Source organism: Sturnus vulgaris, chromosome 1 (assembly GCF_052056855.1).
Source record: "Sturnus vulgaris isolate bStuVul1 chromosome 1, bStuVul1.hap1, whole genome shotgun sequence".
In the NCBI taxonomy this organism is placed as follows: domain Eukaryota; kingdom Metazoa; phylum Chordata; class Aves; order Passeriformes; family Sturnidae; genus Sturnus; species Sturnus vulgaris.
Window position 1 is genome coordinate 106,609,374 of NC_142243.1, and position 23,035 is coordinate 106,632,408.

At 40.4% G+C, this 23,035-nt stretch overlaps 1 protein-coding gene across 1 annotated transcript in view; it reads left to right on the forward strand.

The window, feature by feature from the left end:
* Positions 1 to 233: 233 nt before the first annotated feature.
* LAMA1 (laminin subunit alpha 1) overlaps positions 234 to 23,035 on the forward strand; it is a 98,023-nt gene continuing 75,221 nt past the window's right edge. The window contains exons 1-3 of the mRNA XM_014871232.2: positions 234 to 315; positions 21,267 to 21,437; positions 21,780 to 21,892. Of these exons, the coding sequence (XP_014726718.2) occupies positions 234 to 315; positions 21,267 to 21,437; positions 21,780 to 21,892 (366 nt within the window). The remainder of the gene's footprint in view (positions 316 to 21,266; positions 21,438 to 21,779; positions 21,893 to 23,035) is intronic.

Sequence of the window (23,035 nt, forward strand, 5' to 3'; positions counted from 1 at the left end):
CAAGCGCTTCGGGGGCGGCTTTGCGGGGTCCCTGAGCGTGTGAGGAGGGGAGAGTGTGTGTGTGTGAGGAGGGGGACTGTGCGTGTGGAGGAAGGCGTGTGAGGAGGGCTGTGTGAGGAGGGGGCTGTCTGAGCGAGCCCCCGGCGCTGCGGGGCGGGGCGGGCCGGGGGCGGCGGGGGAGCCGATATAAGGCGGGCGGGCGGGCAGCGATCCCTCCAGCGGCGGCACCGGCCATGGGCAGCGGCGGGCGGCGGCTGCTGGCACTGCTGGCGGCGACCTGGCTGCTGTGGGTGCCGGGGCAGGGCCAGCCCCGAGGTGAGCGCAGAACGGGGGTGCGGGGGTGAGCAGCGCAGCGCAAGGCAGGGCAGTGCCTGAGGGGGCTGCAGCCTTTCCCCCGTGGGGCTGGGGGAGCCTCGGCAGCGTCCCCGTCCCCGCCGGGCACAGCCGGTGCGGGGGCCGTGATGGGATGCGAAGGCACCCGCGGTGGGAGGCGGGCTGGGGTCCGGCACTGCCGACCGCACGCTTCCCGACGGCCTCCCCCATCTCCTTGATCCCTATTCTCTTCCCCCATCTCCACGTTTTGCAGCCGCCCTCCCCCACTTTCCTGGAGTCCTTTCTCCTCCCCCGGCAGCGGGGGCCACTCGGCCCGGCCGCCTCCGGGGCCGCCCACTCCCTTTGTGGGAGACGCTGTGGAGCGGCGAGACCCGGGGGAGGGGGCGACCCTCCGCTCCCCGCCCCGGGGGCACCGGCAGCGCCCGGCCGAGCCTCTGGCCCGCCGGGAGATGGGGTCAGAGCCGGGCACGGGCTGCGGTCCCGGGGTCCCTCTCTGCACAAGGGAGAGGAGCGGAGCCCCGAGGGATGCCGCGCGCCTGTCCGTAATATAAACCGGATTAAGCTCTGTTATAAGGAGCGAGAAGAGTCCTAAACCACTTTCAGGGGAAGAGAGAGAGGTAGCATGAAGAAATAAAGGAGATAATTTACGAAAGTTTTCTTTTTTGGTTTTGTTTTTTTTTTTTTTGCACGTGGGCTGTCCGGTGCGTTGTGGTCGGGACACCGGAACGCTCCGCGCCAAGTTCTTAACTCTCGACTGACTCCGTCACACGCATCCTCTTTGTTAAAGTGCTGTAACTTGGCTTGTCCCGGCGAGACCCAAGCTGCTGAGCACATCGGCTCACTCAGTTCTGGGTTAACAGCAATTGACTCCGCGGTGTGCTGGGTCGCGGTGGGAAGCGCTGGTAGGCACCAGATGCTCTCACCTTTGCCTCGGGTCAGCTCCTGCTGGGGTCCACAGCAGAATTTCTGCCCATCCCTACTCCCTGCACATGAATCCCTAGTTCCATTAGGTCTCTATCAAAAGCAAAACAAGCAAAAAAAAAAAAAAAATCTTGAATGGAAAATGGTTGGAAGGCATGTGTTGTGCAGATGCATGACTTCTTTTCTTTATGGTGAAGTATAGTGTTTGAGATGGATATAGTGTGGGAGAGTAGCATCTGGATGTTTACGGGCTGCAGTAAAAGCGAGTGTTTATTAATATAATTATGTGTACAAAATATCCTCTAGGTAAAGAGGACAAAATCAAGCCCAAGTAAATTTCAGAGGCCATATGTCTCAGCTCGAAAATAAATGTGCTTTGCTTTGGTTATGAAAATTCAGTCGTAGAAACAAAGTGATATAAATTTTGTTTCTTAGTTGGTTTTTTTTTTAAGGTACCATCGTACATCAAACAACCTTAACTCAATACTAAATCCTATTTGAATATATATGATAACATGCAGTTTAAAAGGTAGGAATTTTCCTGAAGCTTGCCATGTATGGGTGACAAGAGCCAATACTTTTTTTGTTTTTTCATTAACACTTGCAGTGATCTCACTGCAGTAATGTGCAGCTTTTATATTTCAGCCCATGGGTGCTAGAGGCATCTGGATAAAATACTTGATTTTTATGTTGGTGATTGAAGCTACCAATATATTTAACTGCTTCTAAGCCACCCCTTCTGGGAATACTTAAGTTCATAATTATATCTTTCTAGTTGAAAGATCAGGTCGAGAGACCATTCCTCCTATTAGAGTAAGTTGACAGAATTTTTTTTTCTCAGCGTGAGAGCACAGATCATCCAAGGAAGCTGTGAGTTTCAACCCCCCTGGTGGTGAACTGCCTTACAAAAGCCACAATTCAAGATAACTGATCCTAAAACAATGTGAAGAATGCGATGCAGATTAGAATAGCAACGTTGCTTTTACAGAAAGTAAACAACTTAAGCTCAGGATTGTAAGCATCTTGATGAGGTAAAAACACATTTTGAAGTGAGGATGGAAAGATTTCTCAGAGCAGTTGTCAAGAGAATTTTGGAGAAAAGGTATTTTGGCATGACTGTGGAGAGTGCTGTGGTAGAATTCAAGGCATTTCTTGTTTTTCTGTTCAGTTTTGCTTTTGTCCTGTCAGCAAATGAAGAAACTGGAGGGTACCACAGCTGCAAGGGTCTGTCAGAAAGTGCTGAAGTCCAGTTTAAGAAAGAGAAACACACAATACTGAAGTCACTGCACTGAACAACTTTGAAAGTTAATGATTGGTCCTTTCAGCCTCAAGATTAATATCTACATAGCTATAAAATTTAGTTGGCATTTTAATTACAGGTGTTTTGTTAAAATGTCCCTATCATAGTGAAAGGTTTGGTTTGCATTTTCTGTTGAGTCTCTTGTATCCACTAATGGAATTACTCTTCATGAAAAGTGTAACTCAGTGTCTAGATACAGAGGAATTATTTTGCAACATCAGAAGTAAAAAGCCATTTCAGAGGCTTGTAGCAGCATTGCTCTGTCGGAATGTATTCTTTGTTATACTGGAGTTAAGTGGTACATGTTTTCAAAGAAGAAAGGAAAATCAGTTAATGATTTTGAACGCTATTTCATATATTTCATAAATTTGACTCTGCCATTGTCAGGTGATTTTTTTCTGTAATTAAAAAAAACATCCTGCTACTGTAAACCTGTGGTAGTGTTAACTTGGAAGGCTATAGTTGTAGACTAAATATTTCCTCAGCTGCATCTCAGTTTGTTTGTGTAAGCTGGTGTGCTGAAGTAGCCTGTTTTGTTGTTCCTGCCTGGGGTTTTGGATAAGTGCTGATGCTCAGGGAACTGAATGGCTCCACCTGGGCAGAGATGAACATAGGTATTTCACATGCCTTTCACCCATTGGCTCTCAGACCTGCTTTGCTTCAAGGATCTGGTTTAGGTTAGGCTATGACTAATCTACAAATTGTGACATTATGGTCAGCAACCACGGGTTTTTTTGCTGAAACATAAGTGTTATCAATTATATTGTTAGAGCACATTCCCAGGCAGGGGGAGATTTGTGTTAATCTCCTTAGTGTGAAGTGGTTTGAACCCACATCTCCAATCTCTGAATAGAGTGCTGTATTACCAAGCTGCTGTGACAGGTAATGGAGAGGAGGAGGAGGAGGTCTCTCTTGAGACCTCTCTTTGAAACTGAGCTACTGTACAGCCAAGATGGCAAGTTTCCTTCCAGAAGGAAAAAAGAGCTGATACTTTAGTTGGATCATTAGAGTGCTCAAAATTTAGGGAGAATAAAAGTGCAGGCCTCCCTCTCTTTCATTTATTTGCCACAAGCAGCAATAAGGTGTTTGACTTCAGGAGAAACTCTTTTATTGTACCAGTGTCTGCTGGGATTTGTTTGTTCGTTGTTTTAGATTTTGGTAGTTTTTTTAGTGGGTTACTCAAGCCTGGCACCACTCATGGGGTGGTTGTGAATCCCACTTAATGAAGAAGGGCTCTTTGGTGCCTAAGTCAGGGTGGTGGGTCCCACCTCAAGAAGTAATGTACTTTAATTGTAGGAGTTGAAGCATATGACAGAAGTTTGGGGTGTTGTAGATTTGTCTGTTAGTCTGTGAGCCTAGATAGGTAGATCTTGCACTCTCAGCCACTTCACTACAACCTCATGCATTCAAAGGTATTTTGTGTGGTGAAATAGTTTCCTCTGACACTTTTAAAACAGAGAGACTTCCAGAACGTCTGGAAGTTTTGGAGGAAGTTTTTCTGGCGTTCCAAGATGAGTTGGATGTCGTTTTCACAATTTCTTTCTGTATGAGATGAAAAAAGTATCTTAAGTGCTTCACCATACTGCATCTTGGGTTCATGTATGCTGGTGGCTTCAATAGACTTTGCTACCATCCGTCTTAAATAGGAGTTTTTCCAAACATCTGCAACAGATTTAAGTGTTATAGAAAATGAGAAGGTTTCTCCTGCAGTTTGTCTTTACTTCTAAATATTTTCCTTTAACATTTCTGCTGTGTTTCCACTGATGTGAATATTGTTTCCTGATTAGAGAACACTAAAAGAAACTTCAGGTTCCTTGAGGCTTGTGGAAAAAAAACAGTTCTGTGCTTAAAAGCAGTTCTGTTCACAGCTTGCATTGTGAGGCTGGAGACCAATGAGCTAAAAATATGACAGGAGTCTGAGGCAGAATCACTTAACATTGTGGTAAGGTAAAAACTTCTTAATTTTTGGCAAAATTTTGTACAGTGGTATACTTGGCTTAAGTTTCCACTTCTTCCTCAGGGTTGGGAATCTCAGTGAACCTGTACATCTCTTGTGTCTTCAGGTGGGCTAAGTAACAGGGCCCCAAGATACTTATTATCTGTCCACACTCTTATTTAAGCTCTTAGATTGTGTGAGAAGTTTCATGTCCACCCACAAAGGAGCACAAGATCAAGGTGTTATTACTACACCAATAATGAACCCAGAGACATGAGCCCTTGCCAGGGCTCTCCTATGGCAGCCACCAAGGTGTTATAGGAGCAGCTCTTCAGGCTTACAGGATGGGGGTGGTGACACTCTGCAGGGGTATGGGACTCATCATGGGATACAGGGGAAGAACATCTTGGGATTGCACGGGACTTATGTTGGGATGAATGGAGGATGGACCAAATACGGGAGGGATCAAAATGGTTTAGCAAAGAGTGAGTGTGTGGTGATCCATGGTGTGTGTGTGAGATGGGGCTGGTTTGTGTGCAAGGCAGTTTTTGGCTCAGTAACTGGGATGGAGCTGTGGCCCTCAGGGGCTCACATGCCAGATACCAGCAATGGGGAGATCTTGGGTGTGGGGGAGCACAGCTACTGGATCCAGTGAGTCTCCAGCTTCGAGTGTTCAAGAAATCCACATTGTGGATGGGCATTGAAGAAATCCATCTCTGTTTATGAATCCATATTTTTCCCTGGAGCAGGATGAAACCATTGGTGGTGCTGTCATTTGTGTGTTTCTGTCTTTGTGAATCTGTGTGGCTGGCCATATGTATTTGCACATATCCATATATCCATTGCATTACGTGTGTGGTTCTATATGTGGGAATACATGCTCAGCTTTACTACTTTACATGTTTACAGGCTGGGCCTGGGAACATGGAGCTGCAGCAGCCCAGTCTCTCTTGGGCTACAGGCCTTGGTAGGTACAGCCCAGCAAAACTCTGGAAGAGCAGATGTAACTCCAGAACTCCTGGCTTTTGTTTTCTCTGAGTCCATTTGACTGTCAAAGCCTTAATATAGTGGAATTTATTCTATATAGTACTCTAAAAGGTCAATTTTAGATGACCAATTGATGATGTCACCTCAAGCAGAGGTGACATTGCATGCCCTCAGGAATGCTGATTTTGTGTATGTCATTGTCTTAAAGTTACAAGGTTTCCGAAGTTCATGATAAGCAACATAAATATATTTTGAAACTTTTATTAAATAGAAATGAAGTTTGATCTTATTAAAAGGAATATGTAGTGTAAAAAAGTAGTTGATCTCAACTAGTGACAAATTTTGTTGTTTGAGATTTGACTTCTGGCTGGGGGAGAAGAAGAAAGAAGTGAGAAATGTCTTTTTTTCTGGTAGTCTGCAAGGAACATCATGGGCATTGTGTGGGAAAAATGTGCTTGGCATTGATTAAAGCTCTAAATTTAAAATCTTTGTGCTTTTTTCCCTGCAAAAAATCACCAACAAGCCATAGACCAATTTTTTTTTCTCAGAGTACAAAGGTATGTGGCACGAAAAAATCCCATGAAAGCATTCTAAGCTAGACTGAAGATTAAGATAAAAAAATATTTGTCTGTCGTAAATATTTTCTCCATTCCCTGAGGGCTTAGAAAATGCATCTCTTGAAATTTGGGGCCATCAGTGTGTGTTTATCAGTTGTTGGCATTTGCATCAGTCTCACAAAAGATCTTCAGGTGGGGTTTGCTGCCTTCCCCTACATTTTTTTTGGTGTCCTGCAGACATCCCTTCCTGACCAAACAGAGGAACAGTATGTTGCAAAAGTTTTGCAAGACAAGATTGGCTAGGTCAGCTTGCAGGAATTGTGATTTGTTAATTGACATAAACCTTAGGAGCACATCAGTCAAACTTTTTAAAATTATGCTTTAGGTACTGAAGTGATTTCTCAGAGGCCTGTGATACTCAGAGGTACTGTGCCTCTGAGCTCGCATATATGGGTACAGCTTTGAGATTTGAGGCCAGTGCTTCATTTGCTTGTCTGTCAGAGCAAAATAAGGCTAGATATATATGTGTTTATTCTTTTGTAGTTACTTCTGCTATGTAAGGACTTCAATGATTTCTCAGTCATTCTGTGCTCTGTTTTAGAGGCCATTAAAAAAACTGCTTTTTCCCTGAAAATAATTATTTTATAAACATTTTTGAGTATTAAAAGCTGTAGACATAACAATTTTACAGGAAAACTGGAAGACTTTTTTTGTAATTAGAGTAGAAATAAATAACAGTCTGGAAATAGGAAAGCATAAAATTGTAAGACTAGAAACTAACTTTCAGTATTCTAATACCAAATATTGTAGATGCACGTAATTTAAACTTCTTTCTGATGTGAAACAGCAGTTACAATTCCTGAGAAGTGCAGGGCAAAATATAGAGATTAAAAAAATAAAAAATAAAGAAATCAGGTTTTCAGGTAAAACCAAAGCATTCTAACTATCTCTGGAAAATCTCACCTGTTCTATGTGAGCTCAGAGAGTCATTGGAAGGGAGGTGGATTCATGGTAGGCATTTTCACCCACTGCCCTTTCCACAAGTTCAACTTGGCAGGCTTTGTAAAGCAGCAGCTAATGTGGGTCGATGGGCTGACACGGTTGGTTTTTTCCTTGTCATTTCTGGGCTTTTCCTACCGGGCAAAGACCAAGAAGATCCCGCTGCTGCTTTGTGTAGGCGGAGTAGATGTCAGCCTTCAGCAATAAATTCCTTCTGTTTTGTCATCTTTAACTTGTTAGCTTTTGCTGATTTTTTTTTTTTTTTGAAACTGTCATTCGATACAGTAACAGCTCTGTCAGAGATATTCCCATACCAATTCTTTTAGATTAAAGATTCAGATTTGAAAGTTGTTTTGCTAGCATAATGTAATTCCTTTCTGTGAGCTCATTTATTGTGCTGCGGGACTCAGCCCCCATCTTGATTCCCGCATGAGAATAAAGCTTAAAAAGCTGTTTAAGAAATGGTCTTCCCAAAGTGGAAACTTGTTTTTTCTCCTTGTCTCTGCCTGCATTTTTATTGCTGCTTGCTCAAAAATGACCTTGATAATAGACTGGTGTACACTACTTTCTTAATTGTATTTCTGTAACTTTTTTTGCTGAGAGTCTGAGAGGACAGTGCAAAAGCTGTACAGGTAATTCAAAACAATCTCTCTAGTCTTCACTTGATTCTTTAATCACTATTTTTTTTCTTGTGGACCCATGAAGCAAGAAGTTTTCAATAGCAAAATCCTAACTCTGCAAATCAGTGGGGTAGGTCTTGCTGACCGTAAAAAACGTTGGAATTCAGTCATTGAGCAAAAATGTGAATTGCAGCTGTCATTGATGGTAACTTAGATTACTATTGATTGTTTTTATTAGGTTTTATGAAAGCATGATTGGAATTTTGCCTTCTGTCAGAAAACCCAAAGATGTATGTAAAGAAATGTTTGTGTGGGTAGGAGAAGGAAAAAGTCCAGCAGCAACTGAGACATCCAAGTGCAATTTGATTCTGGCTGGGTGCAGCCTTGACAGGGAGCACTGGAGCAGCGATCCAAGTTATCCTTTTTTTTTTGTGGATGCTGGCAGAGTGAGCTTTGCAGCAAGCAGACAAGGTGTTGGGCAGGCTGGGTGCCTGGGAGGGAGAACGGCAGCCTGGGGAGCCTGACTGCACCTCTGATGCTCCAGACCCAGGCAGAGCTGCTGCCAGGCTGGATGGAGCCCAGCCAGGCTCCACTGACCCTTGGGGGACTCTTGATCTGTCTAGGGTTATCTGGACAGTTGAGTGACTCGGGGAGAGTCTAGCACCAGCAGCAGGCCTGTACTTTAAAAACCAGTTAACTGCATCCCACCTTCCCTGTTTCTGGCTGTTTCTTTACAAAAGTGAGAAATCCAACTCCTGGACGAGCTTCACTACTGATAAAACTGTGGAAGAGTCCACAGTTTTTTCTTGTCTGGTTTTAATTCAAATGCATGAATAGATAATGTGTGTTTTGTTGTTCTGCATGCCACACCATTCATATATTTTATTTCCCGTTGCTGTGCATTTCTTGGACTGTTTTAGGAGGGGAGGGCAGAAAAAGACTTGTAACTGTGTGCCAATCCTCTGATGATTGGGTTGTTTCTACTTTATTGGCTGAGAAGGGCTAGATAACAGAAGCTTAACGTCAATGTTCTTTGAATTGTCAAGAGCTGTGGAAACCCTGTGGTTTAAATTAAGGTTGTGAAATATATGCTGTTGAAATTTCTAGGATTCCTTCTATTTACTTTAGCTTGTAGTCTCTGAAATGTGTGCTTAATGCCTTCTACTAGAAAACACTCTTTAAAATATGCTGAAGAGATAAAAATTTTGATGACAAAATGAAGGATTAAATCTACTTCACTGACTTGGGGAGAGTTGCTGTGAATTTACATTACATCGACTGACAGTACTTCATTCCTTCAGTAGTTGCTAACTAATGCGTTCATTCTGTGGGCCTCTTTTTAATTGCCAAAGTAGTTCAATTCACTCTTATGTGATAATACATCTCTTACAGCATAAAGAAAAAGGTTTGTATAGATAGAAAGCAAACCTGCTATGTGTCTGTGTTTTTGGTTTTTTTTACTGTAACTAGGTTATTTAGATATTATCAATAAATCTCACTAAGACTTGATTAGAATTTTAGGAACCACACATTTTCTTTTTGCTAATGCAAAAATGTGAGCTTGATACTGAAATTGTCTTTAGATGTAAACATGAATTTTAAACTAAAAGTTGCAGGAATTAAGTCCTTTCCAGACCTATTCCAATTTATCTTCCTTGAAGTTGGTTTACAATGTGTCTGCCAATGTTCTCCAGAGCAAGTTCATCAATGCTAAAGGCATGCAGCAAATGCAGAGTCCGTCCTTGGATGACCACTCTTTACTTGGGAGTGGTCACACTGGGGACAGCTTAGTTTTGTGCATATTTGTTAATATTGTAATGGGGATATTTCTAATTGAAGAAATGATTCTGCAAAGTACAGGTTTTCTCTGACGTGGAGGAGGCATCCCTTGGCAGGCAGTGAGAAAGAGATGTATGTGCTGGGGTGGGGAACTTCCAGCTGGATGGATTATCTTTCCAGAGTGATGAGCAGTCGAATGTGATCTAAAGGCAGCGATGAAGCAATAGATACAAAACACAGCTGCTGGTGGGACAGCTGTGTTCAGTGAGCATCTTGCTGTGGGTCACAAGTTGCCAGGCTGATGTTTAGCTCCAGTGATGGGTCAGGTTGCTCAGAAACTTCACTGTGGGTGCTTGGTGGAAAGATCTGCTTGTTGCTGTGCTGCCGTGGCTAATAGTGGTAATAGACAGATCCAAGTTTGGGTGTTCCCAGTAGGCTGACAATCCTGCAGGAGTGATAGGGAAAGAGGGTCAGAAGGGAATTTTTTGTAGTATAGTGGTAGGGAAGAGGTCAGGATGTTCTCCCCAAGGAGGAAAACCCTTTTTGTATACCACAGAGTATCGACAGACAGATGATACAATCTCTAAAATTTGAGTAGCCCCCCCTTATCTTTTCTGTTCTTAAGGACAATGGGAAATAAGCTGCCCACTCTGCAGCTCTACCAGTGCCGTTGCTGCATTTCCCACAGTCATCAGCAAAAAATGTTTGGGGTGTTTCAGGCAGGATCCAACTGTGCTCGCTATTATTTTAGTGTCACTGTAACATTGCTGAATTTTAAATTAAACTACTTGAACTGTGTCTGTTAGAATTTTCCTTAAAAATTGTGCTTTGGGCTGAAATGCATCATTCTTGTTTTCAGGCCAAAGGCAAAATACTTTCAGAACACTTGATTAAAATTCCATGCGACTGAGTTCTTGAGCATTAATGGCAGTATAGAAGAGAACTTTTAAAATATTGTTTTCTTTTTCCCCGTTTTTTTGCTACTTAAAATTACACTTTTCCAGGAATTTAACCCGTGTGACACAAATGCCTTTGAATTTCATGGAGGCATTCACTGTAAAATAATGAAATAAGAATTTGCACGTGGTGAGAGTTTGAAACAAAAAATGTGCAACAATTGACTCGAGATTAATTTTTAAAAATAGTTGCAGTTTGTGTCCTGAACATTTGTTAATCTATGTGCCTGGAGACCCACAGATGTAAGACAAAACAAAGCATGGTGATTTGCAGTTTTACTTGGTTGACTAGAGTAAAATGCCTAGGAAAAAAAAGTAGCAGGATACATTTTACTTTTTACAAAGCCACCTCTATATAATATTGAACAGTTGGTTACTACTGAAATTTAAAAGAAAAAAAGGGTAAAAAAATCCTGACAGGTTTTTCCCAATTAACCTTGAAAATTAGAGATTGCTAGATCTTGTCAGTAGAGATCAGGGAATGGCTAAGTTTTGCATGTCTTTGGGGTTACACAGTTGCAAATCCATTCAGGTCCATTCAAGCTGGAGGAAATGTGCTTCCTTCTACCCAGGAAGATCTGGCAGTGATACAGGGCTGTATGTGCCCTGATAATGGCTTTGTGCCTGTTGGAATGAAAACATTTTTCTTTCCTGTCTGAAAACAGGAGAGCTGGTAGTTCTGAGATGCCAAAACCTCTTCAACTTGAAATCGCTTTTTTTAATAAATGGAAAATTTTGACTTAATTTAAATAGAAATTTAGCTTCATCTAATGCAGCTGCAATTTTTAATATTAAGGAAGTGACAAATCTTTAAACTAAGAAAATGAAATAAATTTTGAGTTTATGTACAGCTAGCTAATAACAAGCTTTCACTAAGTGAAAAATGCATTTCAGGTTTCCTTTGTAGTGCACCTACTTCTTTTATGTTCACAAGGTAATGGCAACTGACTCGAGGGCATTTCCAACTGTTTTAACTTTCTTAATGTTTGCATGGGGCAAAAAGTAGTAACATTTTGTTTGGTTGTGATACTGAGTCACAGTACTGAAGTAAGTGGGACCTCTAAATCTTTAAAATTCTTCTCAAGCTCAGGTCTCCCAGAATTTGCAAGTGATAAATGGAAATTTAGAACCAGAAGAGGGCTAATAGATACTTGGGTCATACCTTCCTTTTTATTATAATGAATGATTTGGTGTGCAGCCTAAAGCTGCACATTTATGCATGCAAATTTAATTAGGATTAAACCCAAGAGGATTTTAATTTACAAGACAGTTGTTTCAGGTTGAAAACTAGTGATAGAAAAGAAGTTCAAGGAGTCATAGTAAGTGGGAGTAGTCTACTTCGGGTCCTACATCAGTAAGAACAAAAATGTTTAGTTTTGTTGATACTGGGTCACGTTGTAAGTGACAAGTGACTGAGGTCCCTAGTCTTTGACACGCCAGTCACACTGCCAGTACTTCTGTTATGTTGCTCTAAGCTGATATTATGTCTTAGGCAGCATATAAGCAAAACTGACAAGACACTGAAGTCTTTAATAGCTGTGGCCTGTATTTACTTCAGGTTTGAGCAAAGATTCTTCCCAACTGATGACTTCAGAAAAAAAGCTAGCGTACTGGTAAAAGGAAGAACAACCCCCAAACCAACAAGCACAATGATGCAGACTCCTCAACGTGTGGAAAAAGCTTTGGGTGAACAAGAAAGAACTAATTTCATGGTCTGGCAGGTTTGTTGTTCCTTGGCAGCCTGCCCATCTGTCAACTTTTGGCTCTTTTGCTTTGGTGTAAATGCTGTGACAATTTCTGGGCAGATTATTGAACTGGCCAACAGCATACTGAAAAATCAATACTTGCAAGACACGGCTTGACAGAAGAAATATTGATTATACTTTGGAAATGCATGATGGAATACTCACAAATGACTTACCTTTCATATCAAGTTGTACTGTCTGATGCTGAAAACTAGCATGAAATCTAGTTTTCTTTTATTCTACTCCCCCTTAGTTTGTTCTGATTGAAATATGCAGTAAGTTACTGTCAATATTGAGGATATTAGAAATACCTGTGATAGAATTTATTTATCCCCAGGAACTTAATTTTTTTTTTTCCCCTCAAATCCCTGAAATCTGTGAAAGGACCAAGCCATAATACTAGAAACCACATTTAGGGCTGGGATATAAGCTATGAAACCTATTGAATTCACCAATGTTTTCTATGCTCAGGCTGTCAAAGATAATGTGAACCCCTTTGGGAAACAAGGTAGCACATTTGTAAGAATGTCTGGTTGGGGCTGAAAAGCTTGAACTTCTTCAATTTTAAGCATCTGACCATGTCTTTGCAGCCTTATCCTCTCTGTTTCCAATTGAAGTATGTGTGTTGGGACACATACTGTGGTCTAGATCTGTGTTTGCAAGCTGAGCATGGACAGACTCAGAAGGTGGGACATGGTGAAGTTCATACCAGCTAACTTGTTAATGCATAGCTTTCTAATCGAACTGGTAATACTAGTTTAGACTGAGTACTAACACAAAAAATATCTAACCCATCTGTGGTATTAAAAATGCAATACTTTGTGTAAGCAAACACTAGTTACTGTGTAACCGAGAGGACAAGCTTCAGTTTCTTCTGCAGATGATGTATTAGTGTTACTTGGCTTTCCTTTTTCTAAACATTTAGTCTGAAGTCTGGGACTTCTTTGTTGAGGACATTTTTTTGAGTTTGATAATTCCCTAATTTCATTTCCTTTCCCTGGTACTCTATTCCCAATACTGCATATTGCAATGAACACTTAACTGGGACATGTTGCTTTCCTTGCCATTTCTTTACCTTACTTTTCCAATGTATTTTGTATATTGCATCGTCATACACTTTGAAATTCAAATTGTTTTAGAGCTCAGGTTTTCTGCCCTCCTTTGGAAAAGAAAAGCACTTGTTTTTACCTTGTTCAAATTCTGTTTCATTGGGGCCATCAGCCTGGGTTTATGCTGGTGTTTGGGAATTTTAAGGAAGACATGCAAGTTATGCCAGACATTTGCTTCTTAACCTTCATAAACTATGTTGAGGAAACTAGTTGTGGGATAATAGTGCAGCTGGTGTTCATTCTTGAATGAGCAAACTTTTGCCTACTTTGTTTGTAGTCTGAGTTTGACAGAATTTTATTAATTTGTAGTGTTATAACTTTATTAATTTGCAGGGTTGTAATTATTTTGAATACATTTCTGAGCACTGAATGCAATTAGCACATAATCTAGCCCAAGGGAGACCACAGTAGGTAAAATGATTTTGCTCTAGTACCCTATTTGCATTATGGCCCTCATTAATATTGCTGAGTGCACATAAGCAACTGCAGAAAAAAATATTGGGCAGAGAAGACTTTGCCATTTAGAAGAAGGGGCAAGGTTTCATCCTCTGTAGCTTGTTTGTGCTCTAACAGCTTGCAGAGTTCAAACAGAATGTTTTTTGTTACATTAACTGGTGTAATGAATTTCTTTTGTTGTCCTTTTTTCTGGTGCTCCAGTTGGATTGCTTAAGCGTGATTTGCAAAAGCTTGACTGGATCAGAGCTGTAAAATAATCAGCAGACTTTTCTGAAAGCAAGTGGTTGAGTGTTCAGCAAATGGCTGCAAAGTAATCTGTTTTGCAGATAACCTGAGCTCATCCCAGAGTCTGATATGGTATACTCGTTTTTCTGTAAGTGACTCTGGCTCTGCAGAACAACAGACCAGGATCTTTTAGTTACCTCGGTGCTAAATGCCAACAGAACAGCAGTATTTTGACAAAAAACCCCAAAACTTATTGTCACGTGCGTTAACAAAACTGTCAAGAATTTAAGGATTGTTGGTGCTGATGTGGTCTGAGGATCTGCATTGTAGGAAAAATGCGAACTGCCAAGAACTCAGAGGGATAGGAAGTTTAGAAAATGGACTGTAGAAAGATTGAGAGGATTGTTTACGTCGTCTAGAAAAGGGTGTGTGGTAACACCTCAAGTAAACAAAAGTTGTAATCAAGATCATGACCGATCTTGAATGCGGCAAAGAGCACTGAAAATTTGTAACTTTTAAAGTGATAAAGTGCCAGATTAGACTTGATGTTGAGGAATGTCCCTCATTGGGAGCTCTTGAGAACAAACTTAGTATGTTCTTACATTAAAGGCTGATTAAATTAAATAAATGTATTCTTCACTAGCTAGTATTTCTACACATTTCTACACATTAGTCAGCTTTGCTCTACAGTAGAAGAAATAGAGAATGGGTTTTAAGAAAATATAATATTCTGTCATGTTAGAGGTTTCTTTTAAATCTGAAGTAGTTTTATCTAAATATTGCAAATTAAAGTTTGCAGATGTTCTACTAAAAAAAACTAAACATACTCTGTAGTTAAATCCTGTAAACAGATTTTTGCTAGCTTTTTCTCTAGAGCTACAGAAAAAGGGGTGATCCATTTTCAAAATAACTTTTACTAATGGCTTGCTACCTAAGCTTATTGTGTAAGTTGTGGTGAAGCTTTCAGCTTTTCAAGTGGGTTAATGCTGCAGCTAACACATTTTTAGGCAACATCTTCACAAAGTGGATTATAGGGCAGGTTGAGTGTTATGCCCCACATTTCTTGCAGACTGTAAGAACAGAGAATTAGTACCTTAATTCCCATAGTTAGAAGTTGGCAATTTCAGCCCATTTATTTTAGGGAAAGCAGCCTAAATATTTGATGTGATTATGGGGTAGGATTCTGATGAAAGTGTATAGAGAAGGCTAAACTAGGGGTAAAATATAATGAGGGCAAATCTATTGAGCAGCTAGGAATCTGAACCCAAGCCTGATGATTCCAGGGCATTTATTTAATAAACTCATTTAATCCAAAACTTGAATAAGACAGAACAACTAAATCAAATCTGTGCTATTGAAAACTGTCTGAGAGTGTTATAATAATGTGACCTCAACTTCTGTGTGTAATGCTATCACATATTTTATATATTCTAATACTGCAACATTTTATTACATTTTGTCCTTAGTCTGTTCTGTTCTCCTGAAGTGCATCAAACTATTCTGAACAACTGTCATTATGTACTCTGTTAGAAGTTTTCAGTAAAGGGAGAATCCATTGCTTGTGAGCAAATTTCAGCATTGCTGGCCTGTTATGAGCTGCTGATTGCCTTAACATTTTTAAAAACGCTAAATTGCAAATGAGATTAGACCCCTTCAAGTATTTCTGTGTTCTGAAAAATGACACAATAAAAGCTCATTGTTACTGAACACATCAGCTCTTTATGGTTTTTAAGTCAGATCTACTTTGTTCACTTGCAAATTACTGCTTTATCACACTCAGCACAAAAAAAAAGCCAAAATACTTAGAGAGAAATCAGGCTGTTGGCATCATTGAATATCTCAATGTTGCTCACTGATGTCTGGTTTAGAGTCTTTATTGTGTACACTAATGAACAATCCAGAAAACTTTCTGGACTCAGTTCTTGGCTTGTTTCATATAATCTTTTGTGTTCATTTCCCATCAGTTTGTCTTCTTTGAAAAAAAAACCCAACAAACACCTCCCTAATTTAGTTAGTTTTCTAGAAATATCAGACAGAGCAGTGAATCTGGATTCAGAAAGAAGCTGTCTTAAATGTGGCATTTCTGTAAGAGTTTTGCCATCAGTACTGTGTTGATCTGGATACCAAAATGTATTACCTTTATTGTGCTCATTGAAAATATTAGGTGATATAGTGAAGCCCATGTAAAATAGAACTCTCATGTGCATCTTTCTGTTTGTAAAATAAATTATTTTAATCAACTATGTCTCTGCAAGGAAGATTGTTATTCTGGGGACTGTCTCCCTTCACATACCACCTATAAAAGTAGTTTTACACTATCTGTCATATTGTGAGGATTCATACAGTTATACATGATAAAAAACACAGATCATGCATGCATTTTTCCAAAATGCACAAATCCACTTATCTTCGACCCAAAACAGAACAGTGATTAAATACTATTAATTTTCTGATTGAAAGAATCATTAATCAGAAAATGAAATTGGGGCTTCGTTCAGATATAGCTGTGCAAAATGCAGCCAAGGGTCCTACATTGAGAGAACTTAAATAGAAGGAAGGGGAAAAATATGTCTAAAAAGCCTTTGATAGCTGGCACACACATGCACATGATTTCCATATTTGCATTAATGGTGGATATGTGCTGTGGGTTGAGCATGGAGAGTAAGCTAGTGTTGGACTGCACTGATGCTGCTCTACACGAACAGGATACCTGAGCTACACAAAGTGCTCAGTAAGTCCAGATATGTCAGACTCATTGCACAGTACTATGGAATGATTATAATTGCTAGCATTTGCATGTGTGCAGTGAATCAGGTGTATCCTGATATGCACTGACCACAGTTGGAGTTACCAGACTCCTGGAAATGTCCCAGATCCTTGAAATGCTTCTTGGTGAGAACTTCTGGGTGCTTGGTAGTCTATATATGTAACAAAGTTAAAGCTTACAAACCCACAAAGACTTAACTTGATTTTCCAGGAAAGATGATGATATTTACATTAGCAACAAGGAGCTTGTGAAGACTTCTGTATAACTTGGTTTAAAGTAGAATAATTTCCCAAAGAGTTGTAGGCTGTATGTTCGACCATTAACTTTACAGTAGAGGGATAGCTGTCCTGGCTAGAGATGTCTTTTATTTAGGTAATCCATGATGACCTGCATGAATTATCAGTACTTTGAATCTGCCCCTTTAAGCTGCATGCTCCACCTGTCCCCGTTAATTTGAAGAATTAGAGTCAATAGGCATATTGAAGCACATAAAACAGAAACTGCCTCATTTGCCTTAAAGCTCTTTGCCTTTTTCCCTGGCATACTGCATGCTGACCAACTGTTCATCATTTGAAAATGTAACAACTGGCTTCATTATGAACAAGCCTTTTTTCTGAGTTTTGCTGAAACACTAATACTGTGTCCTTCCCATAAGATCTGCCTGCTGAACTGTACATACAACAAATCCATCTAACCTCTAAATTACTACTTGTCATTTCCTGAAGGATTCCTGAACAGTGTAGCATGTGGATGTGACAAATTCTGACCCACACTGCAGGTCACCTTTCTGACCCAAATTGCAGGTCACCTTACTAGAGATGTAATTCCTTCCACTTCCTCTGAGCTTGGGGTGTTTTGTATCTCTAGGAAAGCTCTGAATGACATAATTCTGACAGTACCCACTCAGATTTTCAGTTCTCCCTTACTGAGCTTTAGTCATGCATCTGGCTAAAACAGAGTCTTTACAAATGAGAGCAACTTGCTTGAACATCTAATGAAAGCATTGTGCTTAGCTTTTGTGCTGAGCTGTAGTGTACCAATTGTTATTCTTTCTCAAGGTCAAATTAAGATCTATACTCTTCATTTTCTGGCAGTGGGGTGTGTGAATCTCTAGTTTGAGGCAAATGAGCATCTGAGTAGCTGGAAAATAATGAAAGAGTTCACCTTACCATGGAAAGAGCAGGCTAGCAGTTAAAAGTAAATGAGTTTAGTTTAAAAATTCTTCTAGCTTTTCTCAGGAGTGCAGCAGTCTCTTGCAAAATGCTGAGCAGTAATTCCCATGGCTTTGCATAGAGCACTTGCCTTCCTTTCTAGTGGGAATAATATAACAAATCAAATTCAATCTATTATTTGTGCTGTACTTTAGATAGAAAATTGTGAAAGTTAAATGGATGCAGGATCTAGAGGGTACGTCCTATGAGGAGCAACTGAGAGGGCTGGGGTTGTTGAGGCTGGAGGAAAGGAGGCTCAGGAGAGGCTTTATCACTCCCTGTAACTATCTGAGAAGGGGGGTGTAGCCAGGTGGGGGTCAGCCTATTTTCCCAGGCAGCAAGTAATGTAATGAAAGGACATAGCCTTAAGCTGTGCCTGAGGAGATCCAGATTTGACCTCAGGAGGAATTTCTTCACGGGAATAGTTGTTAAACATTGGAAATGGACTGCCCAGGGAAGTGGTGGAGTCACTGTCACGGGAAGTATTCAAGCAATGACTGTATGTGGCATTTGGTGCCATGGTCTAGTCGACAGTGTGGTAATCATTTAGAGGTTGGGCTTGATGATCTCAGAGGTCCTTTCCTAGGGACTAAATGATGCTGTGATGTCCTTAAAAATGGAAATATCGTTTGCTAAAGTTTAGGTTTAATGACATATGGTATCTTCTGATGGAGTTTCATGTCAGTTACAGCCATTTGCATTGAACATCAGGATATGATGACAGTCCCCTGTTTACCTGTAAATGGCTCATTTAAGTGACTGGTTCTGTGGCTGCTCATCGTTATAATACCTACTGGTTCCTACAAGGCATAAAAATATCTTACCAGATGTTGAGTTTTCTGGGTTTTTTCTTTGGAAGTGGGGGATGTGGAGAAGTGAGGGAGAAGGGAGGTTGACAGAGCAGCATGTAAGAGCTTTTGGATTCATAACTCTGAGTACCTGGCTCTCCTTAGTAAAAGAATAAAGAAGAACAATGTTCTTTGAAGATGCAACTAATTTATTTGAAATTTGGCATTTTTTCAACTTCATTTGTTGCAGATGCTTATTGTTTCCTAATAAATCATCTCCTACACTATTCTTGATCTTCTCTGAAATCAGTGGCTGCACCTCTGCAGTTTGCCTTAACATTTTACTTGTGGTAAAGAGATTCAGAAGTGAACTCAGTCAACTATGATTTGGAGAAATGCAGTACCTTGCAGGAGGAAGCTAATAACCTCTTGCTTTTTATTTGGATCATGGGGCAAAACTCCAGTGCAACTCACTTGGATAGAAGTGCTCATATTAACTCTGTGGGACCTAGAAAACTCATGATGAGATAGTATTGCTGTTCCTTTGGCACAAATCTGTTGACTGAAGGTTGTTGGAAGCAGGTTATTTCACTGTAGCAAATGGAAGGAAATGGCAGGGCTACTGTGTAATATGAGTGAAGGTAATGGGTGACCCAGGGAAGTAATGGATAGCTCTTGAAGACCCCTGCATGAACAGTAATTAATCCTGAAAAAGATTTTATATCATTGGAGAGCAGTTTTAAAAAGATACCCTCTTCTGTCACTGAGCTTTCTTGTTGAGTAGGAAAACAGAGGACAGCATTTCTTTGGCTTCAGCTTTACATCTGGAGATGCACTGCACACATACTGCACAAGGTGAGAGAAGCCTGTGCAGAAAACATCTTACTGGCAGAAGAACCTCACTAGAGTAGTCATTAGGATGTCTTCAGCATCCTCATCTGCATCAGATTTGGGTGTAATGAGAACAAGGCATCTGACCTAGTCTGGATTTAACATAAATGAAGTCAGGATTCAAAAAAATAAAAAGCTCCATCTCCCTCCTATTAAATTTCAAGTATAGCACAATTCAAAACACACTGCTTGTTATTCATACAGTGGTGCAGAGGGTTAGGATTTAGCCAAATTTTTAATAGCTGAAGGCAAGTCTTAAATAACACTGAAACTTTTCTCCAGGCTTTCTAGGGTAATACAATTACTGGGCAAAGACTCTTGAAAGGAATATTGAATGTAGTCTTGTTAAATCACAACATTTTTAAGGTTGGAAGGGACTTCTGAAGAACATTTGGTCCAATGACACTGCCAGGACAGGGTCACCCTGAGCAGATTACACAGGAACTTGTTCAGGTGGGTTTTGAATGTCTCCAGGGGAGACCTCCATAACACCCCTGGGCAGCCTGCAACTCTGCAACCTTCTGTGTGAAGAAGTTTTTCCTCATGTTGGGGTGAAACTTCTGCTTTATTTTATGCTGATTGCTTCTTGTCCTGTTGATGAAGAGCGCTCAAAGGAGCCTGGAACCATCCTCTTGGCACCCACCTTTGAGATATTTATATGTATAAACAGCCAAGGAAAGCAAAACTTTTAATACTGCAGTGTCTTTTGATGTATATTGTGGATAATGAAGTAAAAGAATTCATACAGTTTTACTAGCGGAGCAGGCATATATTTTTACAAATACTGCTTGATTTTTATTTTTTTTCAGATTTCCTTCCAACAGAAGAAAAATGTGATTTTAATACCTTACTATTGCAACACTAGCAATTCTTGTGGCGTTTTTAATGTGCCATACAAAGGCTCTAGCTTTGATTCTAACCCACTAGGATTAATCTCTAAAGACAGGACTGCTCATTCCAAAATTGCTTGTTTTTCAGAGTTACTTCAGAGTGGAAATGGAGTATCTCTGTTACACCATAACCATGCAAGAAATAAAAGCTTTTTGGCTCATGAGGGACAGCTGGAAGCTGATTGGGAAACTGTGCTTAACTTCTATCACATACAGTATTCTAGAAATTTTATCAGTAGCCTTCGAACCAAAGTAAAACTTCACTCCTATTACAAAAAATGAAGGATTCCTGGTCTGGTAGCTGTAATCTCAAAACTTAGTCTGTTGTTACATTATTCCACTGCGCAAGAGCAAAACTATTTGAAAGTACAGTGAAGTGTTTGTGTAAAGATTAATAAGTGGCAAGCAAAATATCCCTTAGACTTTACAGAGACTGCAGAAGAAGCCTGTAGCAAAGGTCTAAAGTTCAGTCCTTAAATCTTTCAAGTCTGGAGTGTCCGGTTTGGGCCAGTGGTGTTGCTGCTGCAAAGAGCTAATGTTAAATGCCGTTTTCCGCACAAGCTGAGTGTGTGCTCTACAATCCTGCTTTGATTCTGGCAGTGGGCCAGTTGTCCCCCAGGTTTTGATCAATTTGCTGTGCAAGGCAAGGTTTAGTAACTGAGAGAGTTGGCTTGCAGACTCCTGTGTTCCTCAGCATAAAGCATCCAAATGTGGAGTGAAATAACAGGGATACTGCTGTCAGGGTGCCAACTCTGCATGCCTTACCATGTGGCTGATAAACATAATTTCTTTCAAGGCCTGTTTCCTGCCATTTTGAACCTGGCCAGCAATGCTCACATCTCCACCAATGCCACCTGCGGGGAGAAGGGACCGGAGATGTTCTGCAAACTGGTGGAGCACGTCCCTGGACGGCCCCTGCGCAACGCCCAGTGCCGCGTCTGTGACCGTCACAGTGCCAATCCCAAAGGCAAGCTTCACGTGTTTTGGATTTTGTTTGTGTCATGAGTTTGTGTCTTTTTTTAAACCTTTCCCCTTGAATACAGAGTGTATTGGAGTCAAATATGTTTTAGTCTCTCTGTTATGTGAGTGCAATTACCTTGGAGCAAAAGGCTGAAGAAGTGTGAGCACCGTGTGTCACCACTGAGCACTGCAAGATCCAGTGACAACCTTCTTGTCTGAGGGCAAATTTCAGATTTTACTTCTTTATGAGAGGAAGAGATTGTGCTTTGTGTGAAACAAATGTGCTGGGTCAGAAAAATGCAGTGAGATTTATTTTCAAGAGATGTTCAATTATTTTGCTTTGAAACAGAGCAGCACCCAATTTCCAGTGCAATCGATGGTACCAATAACTGGTGGCAGAGTCCCAGCATTCAGAATGGAAGGCAATACCACTGGGTCACCATCACCTTGGATTTAAGGCAGGTGAGTAATGTTTATGTGAGTGTCATTAAATGGACATAGGATACAAGCCAATACAAATTGATTGCAACTCGTCTGTGTTTAGATAAAACAAAAAAGGTATTTAGTAAAAACTCTCATCCATGTTCTTTCTGTCTTGGTGACCAATTCCATCTGTACAAATTCCTTTGTCTTGGTAACTTTCCTCTGCCTCACCCTTCTGTCTTTTCCCCAGCAGTCCTGTGATACTGCTTTTCTCCACCTTTTCTTTCTTAAAAGTTACTAGAAATCTGTGTTTTCAAGGACTTATTTTTAGACAGCAGTGTTTTCAGGGTATTGGCCAAAGCACACATTTTATATGTGAGGATGCATCAGACTGATTCTGATCATCATCTTTTTGGAAGGAGCAGTGGAAAAAAAAGTTCAAAACTGTATCTTCTAGGAACTTCTGCTGTCTGGTGTTCTGCAGAGTTAGGGTTTAAATTTCTGAAACAGTGATTTGTGACCCTGGGGAGTCTGTAAGTGTCTGTGCAAAAGTTTTTTCCTCTGTTTTGGCCATTCTGGATCGCCAAACTTGGAGGGATTTATCATTCTTAGACAGGAGCATTCTAAATTGTATAGGGCATTTGCTAATTTATAAGTTTGTCCGTTAAATATACAAGAATCAGAAGTCACCTACCCTGCTGCAAGAAAAGACAAAATAATTGGTGAAGAAATGTGTTATTCTTGCCTTCTTCTTGTTGTTTTGCTTTGAACAGACCTATGTGCTGGCCTACCTAAATTGTTTTAAAATCAAAGCTCAATAATTCCTTATTAATATAGGGATGCCTCTAAACTCTGGAAGAAGCAGCGTTTGTTTTTTTTTTTTTTACTAAGAAATGCATACTTAAGGTAGAGAATTGATAAGAAACTTTTGCAGGATCTCTAGACTCTGCTTAAAAGTAATTTTAAAGATTAAAACAGAAAGTTTAACTTTGATGTTTTCAAATAAAGCACAGGTTAAGCAAGTGCCTAGTTTGCTCTTTAATTAGAAAGCGGAACTGTTAAGAAAATAATCACAGGGTGTCTTTTGTCAGTGACAGACGGTTTGGATTGGATTTTCATGTTGTTTGAAGAGTTAGATTTTTGTTTGGTTTCTAAATGGACAAACAGGAAGGAAAAATGAAG